At 47.6% G+C, this 18,650-nt stretch overlaps 1 protein-coding gene across 2 annotated transcripts in view; it reads right to left on the reverse strand.

The window, feature by feature from the left end:
• Window positions 1-18,650, reverse strand: part of GTF2H2C (GTF2H2 family member C) — a 349,036-nt gene that overhangs the window by 126,317 nt on the left and 204,069 nt on the right. For both annotated transcript variants that reach the window (XM_085632380.1, XM_085632381.1), the window contains 2 exons: window positions 4,064-4,118; window positions 3,293-3,398 (listed from right to left, as the gene is read on the reverse strand). In XM_085632380.1, coding sequence (XP_085488506.1) covers window positions 3,293-3,398; window positions 4,064-4,118 — 161 coding nt within the window. The remainder of the gene's footprint in view (window positions 1-3,292; window positions 3,399-4,063; window positions 4,119-18,650) is intronic.

Below are 18,650 nucleotides of genomic sequence, written 5' to 3' on the forward strand. Positions count from 1 at the left end.
AAGGAGAAAATAAACCTATGTGTACAAGGAGAGTGGTCTAAAAAAGAATCTGCTTGTGCACTGAAAGCCAGTGCAAATTCGGCAGATGGGGAGAAATGTGCTCCCTTCTAGGTAAACCGAGAACAAGCGTAGCAGCAGAATGCTGTACAGTTTGAAGTTTCCTCAACAAATCTTGCGGGAGACCGCCGTATAGGGCATTGGCATAGCCCGGCCTGGACCTGAACAATGCCAAGACTACTGTGATCAATATTGGGACTGACAAAAAGTGTAGGAATTTCTTGAACATGCGTAGGATGCCAAAACATTTGCCAACCACAGAATTATTTTGATTATGGAAGGACCATTACTATCAAATTTCACACCCAGGTTATAGACTGTTTCCACATGCTTATTTGGTGGAGGTGCCGCCTCTGGCCAGTGCGCTTTAACTTGAGGTCCAAATTATGCCCCACACAGAGCACTTCTGTCTTCTCGGTATTACACTTTAATTAGAAGAAACTCATCCAATTGAAAACGGCCAAGACTATTAGCTCCCATTAACTGTGTTGTGGAGCTATCAGATTTGGATAGCTCTTGCTTTGACAGACTACTTTCTGGAGGAAGAGCAGAGAAGAGAGCACTTAAAAAGGAAGCAGACCCCCAACATAAACTACAAAGACTCGGACTCTAATTCACATTTGGTGTCTGGAAATGGGATATAAGAGGAGCAGCTTGAGATAACAAAATTGTCAATGATCAAGCAGCTAGTCTGACTGTGCAAGGAGGAGACACTCTGCAAAACCTCTGCGTGTGACCAGGACTGGGGACCCAAGGCCTGCCGGACTCCCAACTTGGTGGGGGATATCACCAAGGGACTCACCTGTCCCTGGTTCCTGGTGCATCAGTGCCTGCCTGCTTGCCAAGTGCAGTGTGCCCTGTGAGGAAGAGGAGAGCGCTGGAGAAAGCAAGGTCCAGTGGGGGATCCTGGAGACTAGAATCCTGCAATGGGGTGTAAGGAGATGGCTGCTGCACTAATCGGGTTGTTGCCTGTGTGCAGGGTAAAGTCGGTGACCCCATATGCCAGGTGGGGTCACCCTGAAGATTGCTACCATGCCGATGAGGCCGTAGCCCGTGTGCAGTGAGGATGGCGACCCTGTATGCCCGGTGGGGCCACCAGGACAAGACAAGGAGCCTGGTCTGGTTGAGACCATTGTCATGAGAAGGAGGCAGCCATGGTGACCGGGGCGGGCCCAAGCCCCGACTGAGGGCCAGCGCCAGGAGCACCAGGGGCATCGCATCCCTCGACACCTAATCTGTGTGGAGGATTATAAGAAGCTTATCAACATTGGAGGAGCATCTTTATGCCCCTCTACAGGACAGCGTGTGAAGAACTCGAGGACACCTGACCGCTGCCCTTGCCGAGGTGCATGCAAAGAATTTACCAGAGACCGACGCTGCAGCTTCAGCACTTGTGAAGGGGGCACGCTCTGAGATTCTGATCATTCCAACCCTGCTGTTGCGGGTAAGACTGATTATGAGCTAGACAGCCAAGGGGGAACTTGCCTGTCATATAGTGCCTCGGTGCGAGAACACTTCACTTTAATAAAGAGTGGAATTCCTGAAACCTGGACTACTAGTGGGGCTTAACTGAATGTTGCCCATAGTGAATGGGGACTAACCACCACCACTAGCGAGAGAGGAGTGGAAATCCGGAACTGGCCTATAAAAAAAAACTAGTACCCTGACGTCAGGGGATGTGTGTATTGTTTGTGAATGCTGTATTTTACTTAGTGTTTGTATATTAATACTCCTTTTTCCATAAAAGCAAGTGTTTGACTGGACTATCGTTTATCGCTGAACGTATTTCGAGTTGTGAGCCTGTGTTCATCCCATGTCCACCTACCCCACTCCTCCAAGAAGCCTTGGACTGCTCAGCCCGCACTAATACGGAGTCAAGTCCTCATGCGGTACTTCGCCCAGTTGCTCAAGATGCATAGTAGGTTGGACCCCAGGACCTAAGTAGTAAAAGGCCTCAACCCCTACAGTTGGACCCAGTAGCTCCTACTTACCCCGTGGCCCTCTGAACGGGGTTCGGACATACGGCGTCATCAATCTTAACCTAACCTGGGCATATTGATCAAACGGGAAAGATGCAAACCACAATGATTGCAAGCTCAAAAACTCCTATTATGTCATGCAATCATTTTAGAACAATATTAAGGTAGAGGGTGTTGAAAGTCACCTTCAAATTTTGGATCATCGGGAAGGACAGATCAGCATTGTATGCACACAAGGAGTGTTCTCTCTAGCCATCTATTTGGTGTGAAGACACACTGCCGTTCTTCTAACATAAGGTGCTGTCTAGGCTGGCTAGAAGTTGAATTTTAGCTGTTTTATTCTAGGACCTTGAGTAAAAATATCATATTTGGAATAGGCATTACGTTTTATAGTTCAAAGTGATTCAAGTGTCGCTAGCGGCTAGTTCCATAATGGTGTCATCTAAGATCTATTCAGTTCTTTTAAGGATGATACTAGTTCCAAAGGAACTGTTAACCGTTCCAGATGTTAAGTAGTCTCCTTGGCATGAGGTAGCACTAATTCCACCAAAGAAGTATACATTCCCACCACTGAAAAGAAAAAGGCATCCAAATGTGAATATATTTACAAGCTTTTCCTCATGCACACTTTAACCATCTGACTGTGTTGCCTTTATGCTGTGTCTCCCTTGTGATTACTTGTTAGAACAGTGTTTGTTTTGCTGTTTAAGTGATAGTAACTGCTCATACGCAAAATTCTGGACCATTTATTTCGGGGAGGAAAATCTAAATGACAACAACTTCTGGATACTCCTGATATCCGAATTGCACATTAGCCTGAAAATCCTCAGTGAGGAAGCATACTGGATTATAAATACCCGACTGAGTTCATATAAAAGGTATGGATATAATTTAAGTTGAGTCACAATTTTCACATTTAGGTATACAACTATAATTCGTATTTTTTAGTTTTTCAAACTGTTATATCTTGCATGTAATTGTGTTGATTTTTTTTTAACCCACTCACATTTGTGTTGTGCAGTCTGTTTTTTTACTGTGAAAAATAAGTGGGACCGACAGTTTAAAAATTTCTTTCCTTATTATCATGTACTGCCCAATATTACAATGATTTGAATACTGATTTCCCAATTATGATGAGACAGCTGTCCAGAAAGGCCCTTTATACATCACTGCCAGCCAGAAACATACTTTAAAAGAGTCAGTAGAACATTTGTGTAACATATGCAGCAAGAACCCCGTGTACCCCATATACTAACTTCAGAGTCTGCATGGCCAAAGACAAAGAGTTAAACAGTGATGGTTCCCCACTGCAAGTCACATCAACAGTTTTCTTGAGGGCGGTTATGTGCTTCTTTGGGTTTCCTGCAATTAAAAGAGCAATTATATCTAATGTCAATTAGAAGAATTAGGCAATTGTGGCTAGTCATTTAACAATCTTTATGTGATGTGTGTTCCCTTTGAGAGTAAGGAAATAAAGTCTGCAAGTGGTAATATATCCATCTACTAGCATGTAAAAAGCACAAAAAACAATACAGCAGAGAGCACTTAGATCGATGCACTCTCTACTTTAACCATTTCAGGTAACACATCCCGCTTCAAGGGAATACCAACCATATTTTGCAGTTTATCACAATGTGAAATAAAAGGTTATGGGCCTGATCACGAGTTCCTCGTAAGTTTACGACTCAGGGAGATATACTGTGTAGCACAAACAGAGACACACCCTCCCTCAAATGTTAGTCAAGTAGATTATAGTAAGCCTAGCCATTGTTATGGAAAAAGTAAACAATTGATTATATTGTAGCACCTTGCTAGTTACAGGATTGGGGGGGAGGGGGGGGGGGCAGTGGCTGTCCCTTGGTATTTACAAAGAAGTCAATAGAAAGTTCATTTCAAAGTATGCTCATCATTAAGCTTCACAACTATTACACTCAATGTTTTTTTTCTATTTAAAAAAAAATATGATATTGTACATAAAAGAAAAGATGAGAAATCATGTGTTACTACAAAAATTCATTACCATTTACCTGCAAGTTCTGTCAGTTTTTCTGCTCGTTTGCTCTTCGTTACAATGAGACCGATCTGGAAATCAACATATATGTAATTAGACATCTGTGGTGGAAGGGGTCGTTATACAAATCAGTGGGCAAGATATTTCTTCAGGAAGTGTTGTACATCTACGAGCTGCCTTTGATGCACGCCACTGAACTTTCTTCCTATTAGACTTAAAGGTGGGTTTCTTATGGTACTTTAATCTGCAACTCAAACCATTTCAACCCTTTCGCTGCTAGGCCTCTCCCACTCCTCCCATCCAGTGCTAAGCCTGTTTTTTGCTATTTGGGGTAGTTCGCACTTAGGCCTCAATACATTTTTTGTCCACATAAGCTATCCACACCAAATTTGTGTCCTTTTTTTTCCAACTCCCTGAGGATTTTTAAAGGTACCCAGGGTTTGTTAATTCCCCTGGAAGGAACCGAGAAAATGGCAAAAATATAGCTACATTTTGAGTTTTTGGGGAAAAATACATAAAAAAGTGCTCTGGATAAAAGTGTCTGGATTTTTCCATAAAAATTTCCATCAATGAATAGTTTGATGTGCTGAGGTCACCATCTTCCCAGCTTTCAGAACATGCAGAGCTGAATTAAAAAAAACTCATTTTTTACCACAGTTTTGTCATTTTTCAAAGAGGTAGTCAATTTTTCCTATTTTTTGTGCTTTCAACCTTCTTTCAGTTTGTGGTGCAAACCGATGTGAAACCCACTGGTGATCCAGGAAAGTTATATATTTCTGATAAGTAGACAAAATTCCGAATTCAGCAAGGGGTCATATGTGTAGATCCCTCAATGTTTTCTCAAAGAAACTAACTGTTGAAGAAAAAACAAATTGAAAACGAGAAGGAAAAAATTGCCATTTGTGATATTTTAATCTATGACACACTTTTTGACACAATGGCCGATTTACAAAAGCAATGTACTGTTACATCCACTAAACCCTTCTTGTTGGGGGGATATATAGGGTTTGAAGGTTTTCCAAGAACCCGAGGTACCAGAGTCAACAACTGAGCTCCACCGTACAACTGTTTTCCATATGTGTAGTGAGCATAGACCAGCTCAAATGGTGAAATATGTAGAGTGAAAAATAGGTATCAAGGTAACCTATATATTTCTGAAATGGGCACAAGATATGGAGTTTAAAAGCAGTGGTTACGTGTACATCTCTGAAATTGTGGGTACCCGTACGAGCATATGTTTAGAGGGTATTTTTCAATATGCCTTTTTCTTACACAGGCTTACATTTGAAAAGGCACAAATGCAGCGAAATCCTGTTAGTAATAATAAATATCATGCTATTCTATGCTCCCACATGTGTTCTGATAAAAATGGTACCTCACTTGTGCAGGTAGGCCTAGTGCAACATGAATAAATCACATTTTTCCTTCCAAAACTGAACCGTGTTTTGCATAGTGGGTAGCTGTGGATTTTGGGCCGTAGCTCGCACCCAACCAGCTGACCAACCTCTAGCGCAGCATAAGTGTCTGTGAAAAGCAAAGAAACAAAAAAGAAAAACGGAATGGGGAATATGGTTTTATGGTTCCTTGTTCTTCTCCATTCTTCTTCTAGTTGGGATGTGGGACGGCACTTGCAAATCCTTATCCTGTCTGGTCTTAGACCAGGTGGGATAGCAGTACTGCCAAAGGGGAGGGGGGAGTTTGAATTGACATATGATTTACCTGTTGCAGTATGGTTGGGGTTGTTGACCCTGCTTCCATGTCCGAGATCTATGTCTGCAATGCCAGGAGGGTCCTTTTGGCTGAACTGATTGTGCAGGAATGTACTGATAATGAGGGGTAAGGAGAGATTAATATGTAACCCATGGCCGCCTACATAACAAAGCTAATTACCTGGAATGTCTGTGGTATCGCTGCCTTAGAGAAACGCAGACGTGTGTTTGCTTATTTGAAGCTGTACGGGTGGAGGTAGCTTGTTTGCAAGAGATGCAAAAATTGGGGGGTGGGGGTGGGACTGGGACTCCCTACCATGCCTGAGGAAACAGTGGAGGGGGCGGCTTTATGCCACCTCATATTCAGGCTTTTTTACCTTTCAGTGTTTGCACCATGTGGTGGATCTTGAGGAGAAGTATGTTATTTTACATGGGAAGCTGAAAGGGAGAGAGATATGCATCATTAATGTGCATGTTCTTAATGTTGACTGACCTGATTTCTTCCCTGCTGTGCTACCCTATTTGGGTGCAGCGATAATTTGGTAGGAGACGTTAACTGTGTCCTTGATGAGTCCCTGGACTGCGAACCCCCTCGTGCCTATGCCAAACCCCGGTTGACTGGGGCATTTAGGGAGATTTTGGCTTGCATGCAGTTATGTGACATGGCCCCTCACACTATGCCAGAGTGGTGTGCCACTCGGGAGACCTTGCTTGATGATTGGCGCAGGTTAGAGAAACACACACATACAGCATACCGACAACTGCTGCACATGGAGGGAGATTTAACAGGAACTCTGTAGCCTGACTGGTTAAAAGGGAGTAATCAATAACACCTATATTACAGCTCCCCGATGGGAATGGAGAGTTAGTGTATATGCAATGTGCAATCAATGAAGTCCTGGCTGTACATCTAAGTAACATTTATGTGAAACAAATATCCCCCCCACTGGAGGATATTTAGGACTTTCTAACCTCTGTCGAGCTCCCCAGATTAGATCCGGAAGTGGCCGAAATGCTGAATGCTCCAATTACTAGGGAAGAGATCCTTGAGGCAATTAGGTGTCTCAAGCCGGCCAAGAGCCCTGGAAGCGACAGGCTGCCAATGGAGTTTTATCATAGGATTGCCCCTCTGTTGGCTGACCGCCTTCTGGAGGTCTACAATGAGGCACTTGGGGTTAACACTTTGCCAGCCTCCATGCATGAGGCCTTTGTGGCCATGATTCCAAAACCTGATAGGGACCCTTGCTCGCTTGGTCCTTCAGGCCGATCTCGATCGAGAATCTGGATGTGAAAATTCTTAGTGGGATTCTAGCAGCCCGCCTTTTCCTGCATATGCCCCTTCTTATACATACAGATTAAGTGGGGTTAATCCTGAAGAGTAGTACCACCCATAACTTGCGGCACCTAGCACGTGTTGCATGCTCTGTGCCTCAAGGACGACGATTATGCCCCAGCAGTCTTGGATATAGAACAAGCCTTCGATTCTGTGGATTGGTCTTATGTCTGGCAGGCACTTTGGCAGGTCGGAGTGGGTCCAGGTTTCACCAAATGGGTCCAGGTTTCATCAAATGGGTCCAGGTACTCTATGAAGTTCATTCGGCTAGAATAAGAGTTGGTATCCAATCCATTTGAGCTGTGTCAAGGCTTCCCTATATCACCACTCATATTTGCAATTGCCATGGAACCTCTTGTGGCTGCCCTGTGTGATAGGATGGGTTTATGGGGATTACTCTTGGAGAGACCAACCATGTGGTCCCCTTTATGCCAATGATACGTTGGTGTATCTCCAACAGCCGGCATATTCAGTGCCTATCCTCCTTAAAGTGTTACAGAGGTTTGGGGATGTCTCTGGTCTTGGAATTAATCAGGGAAAATCTAAATTGATCCCCTTTAGGGAAGACTGGCGGGAAGACCTGAAAGCGAGCTATCACAGGTGGGGATTCCATGGGTGACTAAAGGGGCCAAATACTTAGGCATCTGATTGGACAATATGGCCTCATCGTACTTGGATCTTAATGTTGGGAGGGTGGCAGAAGGAGTATGTGGCTCCGTACAGTTCTGGAAAGAATTACCCCTGTCCCTTTTGGGCCGGATAGCGATTGTGAACATGATCATTTTGCCACGCTGTCTGTATGCCCTACAGCATTGGCTATATGTAGTTCCCAGACACCACTTCCAGGCACTGTACTGCCTGTTGATGGACCTCCTGTGGGGTTCCAGACGCAAGAAGGTGCGACTCAAAACACTACAAAGAGGATGGTGTAGAGGGGGGGCTTTAGGATCCCTGCCTGGAACTATATTACATGGCTTCCCAACTACAGCACGCGGTCCATTAGCTGGATGGTGACGATACCTGGGAAAAGCAACTCCTGGCGGGCACATGCGGTGGTCACCCTCTGCTGGATCTCCTGATGATCGGTACCGGGTTACCCGCATCATTTCCCTATATTGTACACCATGTGGCTATCACCTGTGGTTAGGCAGGTGGTACGACATGCTCCTTATGCCCCGTAAATGCCTCTTTGGGCAGTACAACCTTTCTCATGTATTGCTGAGTCCATGTCTCTGCGGCGTTGGAAAGAAGGAGGATGCCAGCTGTTGGAAGATCTCTATGTTAATGGCCAATTTATAACCCGAGAGGAGGCAGTGACTTCCTTTAACCTGGGAGCTGGACAGTTTCTGCAATACGAAAAGATATCAAGTGTTGCAAGGGAGGTCTGGCTGTTCATCCCATAAGAACCCTCCAACACTTATATAATGAAAGTAATGTTGTACATGACCCAAGGGCGCAGTTTCTTTCAATTCGTGTATAGGTATCTGCTCTCTTACATTGTGTGTGCTTGTCGGTCAGTCACTACACTGCGGCCTAGACACTGCGGTCTTTCCTCCACTTGTCAAAACGAGCTTGGTGCGGCCACTGCCTCAGATCCGTTTCTCTTGATTTCATTCAGAGGCACTGGCTGCACTAGACCTCCAAATGTAATTCCTCCTGTGTCCAACTTGCTATTTGGTTTCGGCAAACTGTTTTCCTGAGGGGGTGTAGGAGACAAAGCGGGTGAGTCGCCCGCTTATTATAACCAAACAATTTTATTTTTATTTTTTTTGTTTAACATTTTTATTGGCATTTGAAACACAATTGAACGATCAATCAGTATTACAGTGGATCACTCAGTGGCAATTATCAACAATAAGTTAATTATCTTCCATAGTGGTACAGTTTGCGCACACAAGCATCTAGCAGCTCCTGGTAGTCAGAAACACAATATTAGCGGTAATACATAGCTCGTCCCATCCCCTCATCCCAAACAATCACTATCATCCGAGTCCTGCTCTATCAGAGGATGTTCACAAATGTCACCCCAAAATAGATTCCACTTTCCCCATATACGCGTCCACTTTTGGGGGCAGCCCCGGTGAATATACACCGATTTCTCTATAACCACCGTGCGGTCCATACCCGGCACCACCGCTGATGTGTCGGAGATAGTCCCGAGCCCCATAGTTGCGCTATGTTACGTTTAGCTAATGCAGTTCCGAGTGTTACCCAATCTTGGTCTGTACGATTCAAATCCGTGGGTTCCCAAAAGTAGGCATCGTTTTGGGTTAGTCAGAATCTTAATTCTGGTGACCTGTGACATCGTGTGTATGATGGCCTCCCAGAAGCGAGCTATTTTCGGGCAGACCCATATTGTTTGCCAGAAGGTGCCGTCGGCACAGCATTCTCCGAGACATGGAGGAGTATCTGCCTTGCCTAATCTGTGTAGCAGGGTTCTTGTGTAGTATATGCGGTGCAGAATTTTTAATTGCAATAACCTTAGTGTGGAGGGTATTGCGACTTCCCGTGGGGATGCCAAGGCCGCCCGCCAGTCGTCTTCGTCTAGGTCCCCCAGGTCCACCTCCCATCTCACATTCAATGTCCCTGTTGGGTCTTTTTGGTTGTTGGTTATTTTCTTATATGTGAAGGAAATGGCCTTTTTCTGGAGGTGATCCGAAAGGAATCTATCCTCCGGTGGGGAGGCCTCCGGTAAGTGTGTGGCTGGTGGAATCACTTCTAGAAGTGCATGTCGGATCGGCGCGTATCTAAAAGTTTCTGTCTGCGTTAATTTATAGGTGGCTTGTAGCTGAGCTAAAGGAACGACCTTGCCTTTCTTCCAAAGGTCCCCCACCCGGGAGATCCCTATTAAATCCCATTGCCGGAATCCCTTGGTGTTTCTTAATAGTCCTAGTTTACGGGTGTCTCAAAGAAGTGTCATCTGTGTGATGGTAGCGTCCCAACCCAATGCTCGCTGCGCCGCATGCCAGATTTGTAGTGTATGGGCGGTGGGGCCTGTGTAGTGTGATTTCTTAGGTCTATTATAGAGTGCCCCCATTATTCCTTCCGAATCAAGGAGATGCCGGTCCATACGATACGCCGGATCTTCCTGTGGCGCATGTAGCCACTGGTTTATGACGGTCAATTGCGACACCCAGTAGTATGTTTGTATATGTGTTAGGGCAATTCCTCCATCATACCAGCCCTTCACCAGTCTTTTCATGGCGATATGGGCGGATCCACCATCCCAGAGGAGTTTAGTCACTTCAGTGTTTATGAGCACGAAAAAGGATTGGGGGGGGGGATCTTAAAGGGGGTGTTCTGTAGGATATATAAAAATCTGGGTAATGCCATCATTTTGAAGAGGGCTGCCCTTCCCAGCAGGGTCAGTGGCAGCGAGCGCCAGTGTTTTACATCACGGAGGAATCGAGCTAGGGGCTTCACTCGATTTTCTTCGGTGAATTGCGAGACCTAAGGGTGACCTATATGCCAAGGTACTTCAAGCCTCGAACCTCTACCTGGACAAGGTGAACAGGGCAGGTCGTGGAAGGAGCATAATGTGCCAAAACCTCCAACATACATAGGAGCAAAGCCTTATGCGTGTTTCACCGGGCACTGTTGAAGCCTGGGGATTATACTTATTGGGTAGATCCAGGTTTTAACAGGTATATTAAACAAATGACAATTTGATCATGAGTATCATTGAATACCACAGTTGCTAGTTGTAGATAGTTTTATTATATTTTTTCGGTCCTGAAGAATCGTTAGTGCAGTTAACTAAAAGCGAGAAACATGTTGACCCACACTTGCTAACAAAGACACCACTGCGCGAGGAATTAAACTCAAGCGAGCGCCTTGTTTATTTTTTTTATGTAGGGTAGGAGACCCCCAGAATAAAGATTTTCCCAAAGGTACTCCCAACCCTATTTTAAATCACTTCACTACGTCTACACAATTCTGGCCCCACACCCGCACTTCACCGCACGGCTGATGGATAGAAGATCTCCGATAAAGTGCCCCAATTTAGGGTGCCCGTTGGTATTGCATCGCCGACCGAACGAGGAGCAGCCCAAATGATGAAGCATGACACCTGTAAGGGTGTGTGAGGGCATTAAAATCCAACATATGAATTACCAACGCTAACTCTTTAAGGACGTATGGTTGGATTCTGTCTTCCCTGACTCTGTATATCCTGAATTTTCTTACTCTAGAGGAACAGCATATTTCCGTTTTGTCCAATACTTCATTTGGTGCTACCCCTATATGCTGGACCTCCCACTCTTGCTTGAGTGGAGAAAGCCTCCCGCCCCCACGTCCTCCTGATTTGTATACAGGTCAATTGCGACGCCCAGTAGTATGTTTGTATATGTGGTAGCGCAATTCCTCCATCATACCAGCCCTTCACCAGTTTTTTCATGGCGATACGGGCTGATCCACCATCCCAGAGGAGTTTGGTCACTTCAGTGTTTATGAGGACAAAAAAGGATGGGGGGGAATCTTAAAGGGGGTGTTCTGTAGGATATATAAAAATCTGGGTAATGCCATCATTTTGAAGAGGGCTGCCCTTCCCAGCAGGGTCAGTGGCAGCGAGCGCCAGTGTTTTACATCACGGAGGAATTGGGCTAGGGGCTTCACTAGATTTTCTTCGGTGAATTGCGAGACCTGAGGGGTGACATATGTTATGTTATGTTATGTTAGTGCTATTTGTACTGCGCACGGCTGCTCCAGCGAAGGAGCGTCCCGGCGCACCGACAAGGTGGCGAACACAACACAACTGGGGAACAGAAATAATTATTAAGAAATTGGGGAGTGCAGAATTTAACAAAGCTCAGAAAATAAATGAGTTTTAGCGGCCTTGCGGAAGGAGAGCAGGTCACCAAAGGTCCGGAGTTTCAAAGGGAGAGCGTTCCAGAGTGCGGCTGCCCGCACCTTAAAAGAGCGACCCCCCACCCGACTGAGTTTGAACCGAGGGGCTACCGCTAATTCTTGGTCTAGCGAGCGCAGAGTGCGGCCCGGGATGTAAGGGCGCAAGAGTTGGTGCAGTAAGGGAGGTGATAGGCCCTTCAGAATTTTGAAGGAAAGGCACAAAACTTTAAAGTGGATCCGCTGCCTAACGGGTAACCAATGCAAGGCTCGCAAAGATTGACCGGCCGAGCAAAACCTAGGAAGACCTATGATCGCTCTGGCCGCAGCGTTCTGCACTCTTTGAAGTCGGGTTAACTCAGCCTGGTTTAATCCTATAAAAAGGGAGCTGGCATAGTCCAGCCGTGCCAAAACCGTTGCTTGCACCACCAATTGACGAGTTGCGGCATCGAAGTATTTAAGGGCAGGGCGCAGATTGCGCAGGATGCCGAAGCAGCAAGCCGCCGTCCTTTTGGTGTGGCCAACGAAGTTGAGGGAAGGGTCCAGCCAAACACCAAGGTTTTTGATCTCCGCAACCGGAGTGGGGGTCGGCCCCAACTCAGAGGGCCACCAAGTATCTCCCCATAGGTCCGTCCGCTTCCCAAAGATCATCACCTCCGTTTTTTTGGCGTTTAGTTGGAGACAGTTGGACGTCATCCAACCAGCCACCGCCCTGAGTCCTTCTCTGAATCTTGGGGCATCCACCCCCGAGTCCCCGCTGATCGTGACCGCTAGCTGGGTGTCATCTGCGTACGACACCATGGTCATACCACAGAGCTTCACAACCTCAGCCAGCGGCCTCACGTAGATGTTAAACAACGTGGGGCTCAGTGAGGAACCCTGTGGGACCCCAAGAGACAGACGATGACATTTGGACTGGTAGGGCGGGGACGCCACACAGAAGGAACGATCCCTGAGAAACGAACGGAACCACTGGTGTGCAGTGCCGATCACCCCTATCTCCTCAAGACGTTGCAGGAGAATGTCATGGGAGACCGTGTCAAAGGCGGCGCTTAGGTCTAACAAAACAAGCGCCGCCGTTTGACCTGCATCCAGAACTACCCGAAGGTGCTCGACCATAGATAACAGTGCTGTCTCCGTACTGTGGCCAGCCCGAAAACCATTCTGGGTGTCGTCCAGAATGTTGGCACGCAACAGATGACCAGAGAGGGCGGTGTTGACATGCGCCTCCGCGAGTTTGGCTGGCCACGGGAGAAGTGAAATCGGGCGGTAGTTCTCCGATTTTGTAGGGTCGAGAGATGGTTTTTTCAAAATGGGCATTACTACCGCATGCTTCCATTTCAAAGGCACTTGGCCTGATGATAGCGACGTGTTGATTAAGTCGCAAACCGGGCGAGCAAAAACCTGGTCTCTGAACATAGGAGGCTTGAGCGGGTCGTCCGGCGACCCCGACTTAACTCGGAGAGCCAAGGCCGTGTAAGACTCCAAAGAGAGAGAGGGGAGAGAGTCTAGCACCACCTGATCCAACCGGATGGGAGGCCCCATACTGGTTTGTGCAGTGGAGGAGGGGAAGGCCCTATATATGGTCTGGACCTTCTCCAGGAAGAAAGCCGCCAGCGCTTCACAATGAGTATTGGAGCTGATGGAGTTACCGGCCGGCTTCCTTGCCACAAGGTCTTTAAGGGCCTTAAAGATGGTTTTAACAGGATTCCCACTATTGCGAAACTCCAGAGCGTAGTATTCAGCCCGGGTTCTACAAACCGCGCGGTGATAAAACTTGACCGCAGCCATATACAGGGTTTTTTTGCTGCTGTCATACCTCTTCCTCCAGTCTCTCTCTGTACGTCTGCAGACACTTTTCAGAGCCCTCAGATTGCCATCATACCAGGGACTGGGGGCGCGGGAGCCACACTTACTGGAAACCATCGGGATAAGGGAGTCGAGGGCCCTGGTTACCCATCCGCAGAAATGGTCATAACCAGACTCCACGTTCTCCACTGCACCCAGCGGGTCGTCAGTGAGAAGGCGGTGGAGATCTTCCGCCTTTAATTTGCTCCAGCGCCGTCTGGGCATGGCTCGCAGTGGCACCTTAAGTGGGGCTTCATCAAGACTACAGTGAATGGTCACGAGTGAGTGGTCTGACCAGGTCAGGGGGAGGGGGGGGGGGCCACTGTAACCCCTTCTAAGTTAGAAAAAAAGGGGTCCAGAGTGTGGCCACCACTATGAGTGGGGTCCGAGACCAGCTGGAACAATTGAAGGGCCTCAAGGTCCGCCACCATCCCTCCCACAGAAGAAAGACACAAAGTGTCAAAATGGAGATTCAAATCACCAATGATAGAAAAATTGGCAGACCCTACTGCTAGTGAACTAACCGCCTCAGGGAGAGCCTCTCGAAATGCCACTGAGCTACCAGGTGGACGGTAAATCAGCAATCCTGACAAGGTAAAATGCGGAGTAACCGCAACCTTGAACAGGGCGCTTTCGCAGCCCGTGATGTTCTGCACACTCCAGGCGCAAGAATAGCACGATTTAACAGCAAGAGCGACGCCACCCCCTCTCGAAGAGCGGTTGAGCGTGTAGATGGAATACTCAACGGGGAACGCCAGATTCAATACCGTAGAATCGGTGTCTTGCAGCCATGTCTCTGTCAGACAAAAGATGTCAGGGGGGTCATTGTCCACAAGATCAGCAATATCCTGATAATGCTTGACCGCCGATCTGACGTTTAAATTCCAGATGGTGAGATGTCGCGAAGAGACCTTACTGCTTATGGCAGGCTGCACTATACAAGACCCCAAACAGGAAGGGGCTTCGAGTAGCCAGCCGCCACAAGCACAGCGATGGGGGCCACACAAAGGGTCACCGCGGACTTCGGCGCAGGGAGGCAGACAGGTATTAAATGCCAGGAGACTCTCCCTGGTATACATAAGCATGGTTAGAGATGCACCTGATGTAAATATCGCCGCGAAGCCAGCGCAACCGGGCGCGGACGGACGCAGACGGGCAGGACTCTGGCACGACTCCGGCCACGCGAGGACGCGCCCGCTGCGCGATCCCGCTGCGCTAGGGGAGGAGCCTTAAATAGGTGTTCCCAGGCGTCACATGTGCATTCAAGCGCTGTCAGCTGGAAAAGCCTCAATCCACTCACCCCACTCCAAGATGTCCGCCAAAAACGAACCAGGCACCCACCCCAAGACCAGACCCGCCAAAACGGCGGTGAAGGGGCACGATTTATGGTGCAGGTAAGGGGCAATTTAAAAAAGGGTCAAAATGACCAAAACAAACAAGAAGAATATATAACGTTTTTAAAACAGCAGTTTTACTGCAAAAACGCGCAAGCGCTCTCGCAGCAGCAGCCACCTTGTCAGGGGCTGAAAGCAGGAGGGACTCGCCCTAAATAGGTGTTCCCAGGCGTCACATGTGCATTCAAGCGCTGTCAGCTGGAAAAGCCTCAATCCACTCACCCCACTCCAAGATGTCCGCCAAAAACGAACCAGGCACCCACCCCAAGACCAGACCCGCCAAAACGGCGGTGAAGGGGCACGATTTATGGTGCAGGTAAGGGGCAATTTAAAAAAGGGTCAAAATGACCAAAACAAACAAGAAGAATATATAACGTTTTTAAAACAGCAGTTTTACTGCAAAAACGCGCAAGCGCTCTCGCAGCAGCAGCCACCTTGTCAGGGGCTGAAAGCAGGAGGGACTCGCCCTAAATAGGTGTTCCCAGGCGTCACATGTGCATTCAAGCGCTGTCAGCTGGAAAAGCCTCAATCCACTCACCCCACTCCAAGATGTCCGCCAAAAACGAACCAGGCACCCACCCCAAGACCAGACCCGCCAAAACGGCGGTGAAGGGGCACGATTTATGGTGCAGGTAAGGGGCAATTTAAAAAAGGGTCAAAATGACCAAAACAAACAAGAAGAATATATAACGTTTTTAAAACAGCAGTTTTACTGCAAAAACGCGCAAGCGCTCTCGCAGCAGCAGCCACCTTGTCAGGGGCTGAAAGCAGGAGGGACTCGCCCTAAATAGGTGTTCCCAGGCGTCACATGTGCATTCAAGCGCTGTCAGCTGGAAAAGCCTCAATCCACTCCCCCACTCCAAGATGTCCGCCAAAAACGAACCAGGCACCCACCCCAAGACCAGACCCGCCAAAACGGCGGTGAAGGGGCACGATTTATGGTGCAGGTAAGGGGCAATTTAAAAAAGGGTCAAAATGACCAAAACAAACAAGAAGAATATATAACGTTTTTAAAACAGCAGTTTTACTGCAAAAACGCGCAAGCGCTCTCGCAGCAGCAGCCACCTTGTCAGGGGCTGAAAGCAGGAGGGACTCGCCCTAAATAGGTGTTCCCAGGCGTCACATGTGCATTCAAGCGCTGTCAGCTGGAAAAGCCTCAATCCACTCACCCCACTCCAAGATGTCCGCCAAAAACGAACCAGGCACCCACCCCAAGACCAGACCCGCCAAAACGGCGGTGAAGGGGCACGATTTATGGTGCAGGTAAGGGGCAATTTAAAAAAGGGTCAAAATGACCAAAACAAACAAGAAGAATATATAACGTTTTTAAAACAGCAGTTTTACTGCAAAAACGCGCAAGCGCTCTCGCAGCAGCAGCCACCTTGTCAGGGGCTGAAAGCAGGAGGGACTCGCCCTAAATAGGTGTTCCCAGGCGTCACATGTGCATTCAAGCGCTGTCAGCTGGAAAAGCCTCAATCCCAAGGTACTTAAAGCCTCGGACCTCTACCTGGAGGTCACAGTTTCGCAGCAGCTAGGGCGTAGGACCGTGAAGTATATAGAGCACTGATTTAGACCAGTTTATAGTGTATCCAGATGCTTTGCCATAAGCCGCACAGATGTCTAAGAGACAATTGATGGATCGTGATGGGGATGAAAAAATAAAATAACACATCGTCTGCATACAACGATATGCGATCCTCCCACCCCATAGTCCATTTGAGCCCCCTGATAACCGGGTCCTGGCGTATCCAAGCCGCTAATGGTTCTAGTACCAGCGTGAATAAGAGTGGGGAGAGCGGGCACCCCTGTCTAGTTCCTTTGCCTAGGGGGAAGTCCCTGGAGGTTCGGCCGTTTGCTACAACATGTGCCATGGGTTTCGTATATAGTAGGCGTACCCAGTCGCAAAAATTGGGCCCAAATCCCATGTGTTGGAGAACTGCAAAGAGGAAGGGCCATTCGACCATGTCAAAAGCCATCCGCGCATCCAATGAAAGGATCACCACGTCTTCAGCAATGGTCGACTGTCGCGCCACAACACCCTGAAGCCTCCGGAGATTCAGGGTCCTGTTTCGACAGGGCATGAAGCCCGACTGGTCCGGGTGAATAAGCGTGGTCAGATATGGCTGAAGTCGTGTTGCAAGCGCCTTGGCCAATATTTTCACTTCAGCATTTATTAGGGAGATAGGTCGGTAGGACGTGCAATCACGCGGTGGTTTGCCCTCCTTGTGGAATGCAACTATAGTTGCCAGTTGTTGATCCCTGCGGAGCTCTCCCACGTTCAGGCTGTCTTTATACATATTAAGGAGGTGTGGTGTGAGTTGGGTTGCTAATTTTTAATATAATTCTACCGGGATGCCATTGGGTCCCAGGGTCTTCCCCGTATGCAGCGCCCCAATTGCCAAGCTAAGTTCTTCTACAGTGAGCTCGGCGTCAAGCGCCAACGGGTCATCATGTGATAGCGTGGGCATACGAATGTCCTTGAGGAAGGCCAAATTTTCATCAATAGAATATGTGGCAGTGGGCGTGTATGTTGTTGCGTAATGTGAAGTAAGTGCATCTACTATTTGCTGGGGGTCCGATGTCACATCTCCACTCTCTAAATGGAGTTGGGGTATTCATCTACTGGCGCGGTTCTTTTTGTCCAGCCAGGCAAGAAGTTTGCCTGCCTTGTCACCCACTTCGTAAATAGTGTGTTGTGTAGTTGTGGATTTGGCCTTCACTGTCTCCCACGCAAATGCTTTATATTCCTGTTGTGCTAATGTTAGTGCATGTGTGGTGTCATCAGTGATGTCCAGTGCATGGCTCGTCTCTCTCTCGGCCACCCCCTGTTCTAGGTCCTCCAACTGTTGCCTCTGCGATTTCTTGTGCCCAGTTATCAAAGAAATTGCATGACTGCGTAGCACTGTTTTATAGGCCTCCCATAATATCAATGGGGAGGACACCGCATGTTCATTTTCTGCGAAATAGTGTTTTGTTGTCATGCAGAGTCCCTTGGCTATCTTGCGATTTTTTGAGATAGCCCGGGTATATTGGGAGTATCCGTAGTTATGTTGTGCTATAGGATGCATATTGCATGTACAGAGGCGAATGGTCTGATATTCCTCGTGGCAGGTGTTGGATCTCTATAACCCACTCCATCCCAGCCGCTATCGTGAAAATGTAATAAATCCTGGAAAGACTGTTGAGCACCCCGGAGTGGTAGGTGTATTGTTTAGTTTGTGGGTGTTTGGCTCTCCACACATCAAGTAGACCAATGGCGTCTATGAAGTCCGCCAGTTTGAGATTTGTAATGCCAGGGTCCCTGGGTAGTTGCTTATCAATAGAGGCGTCTATTACAGCATTGAAGTTTCCCCCCATAATGATTTCTCCTTGTGACAGAGAGAGCAAAAACGCCCCTAATGCTGGGAAGGTCGTTTGATGTAACGCTGGTGGGACGTATACTGAAACCAGATTATAGGGCCGCCCTTCCCATTGGCA

The sequence above is a fragment of the Triturus cristatus genome, chromosome 2_1 (genome assembly GCF_964204655.1).
Source record: "Triturus cristatus chromosome 2_1, aTriCri1.1, whole genome shotgun sequence".
NCBI classification, from domain to species: Eukaryota; Metazoa; Chordata; class Amphibia; order Caudata; family Salamandridae; genus Triturus; species Triturus cristatus.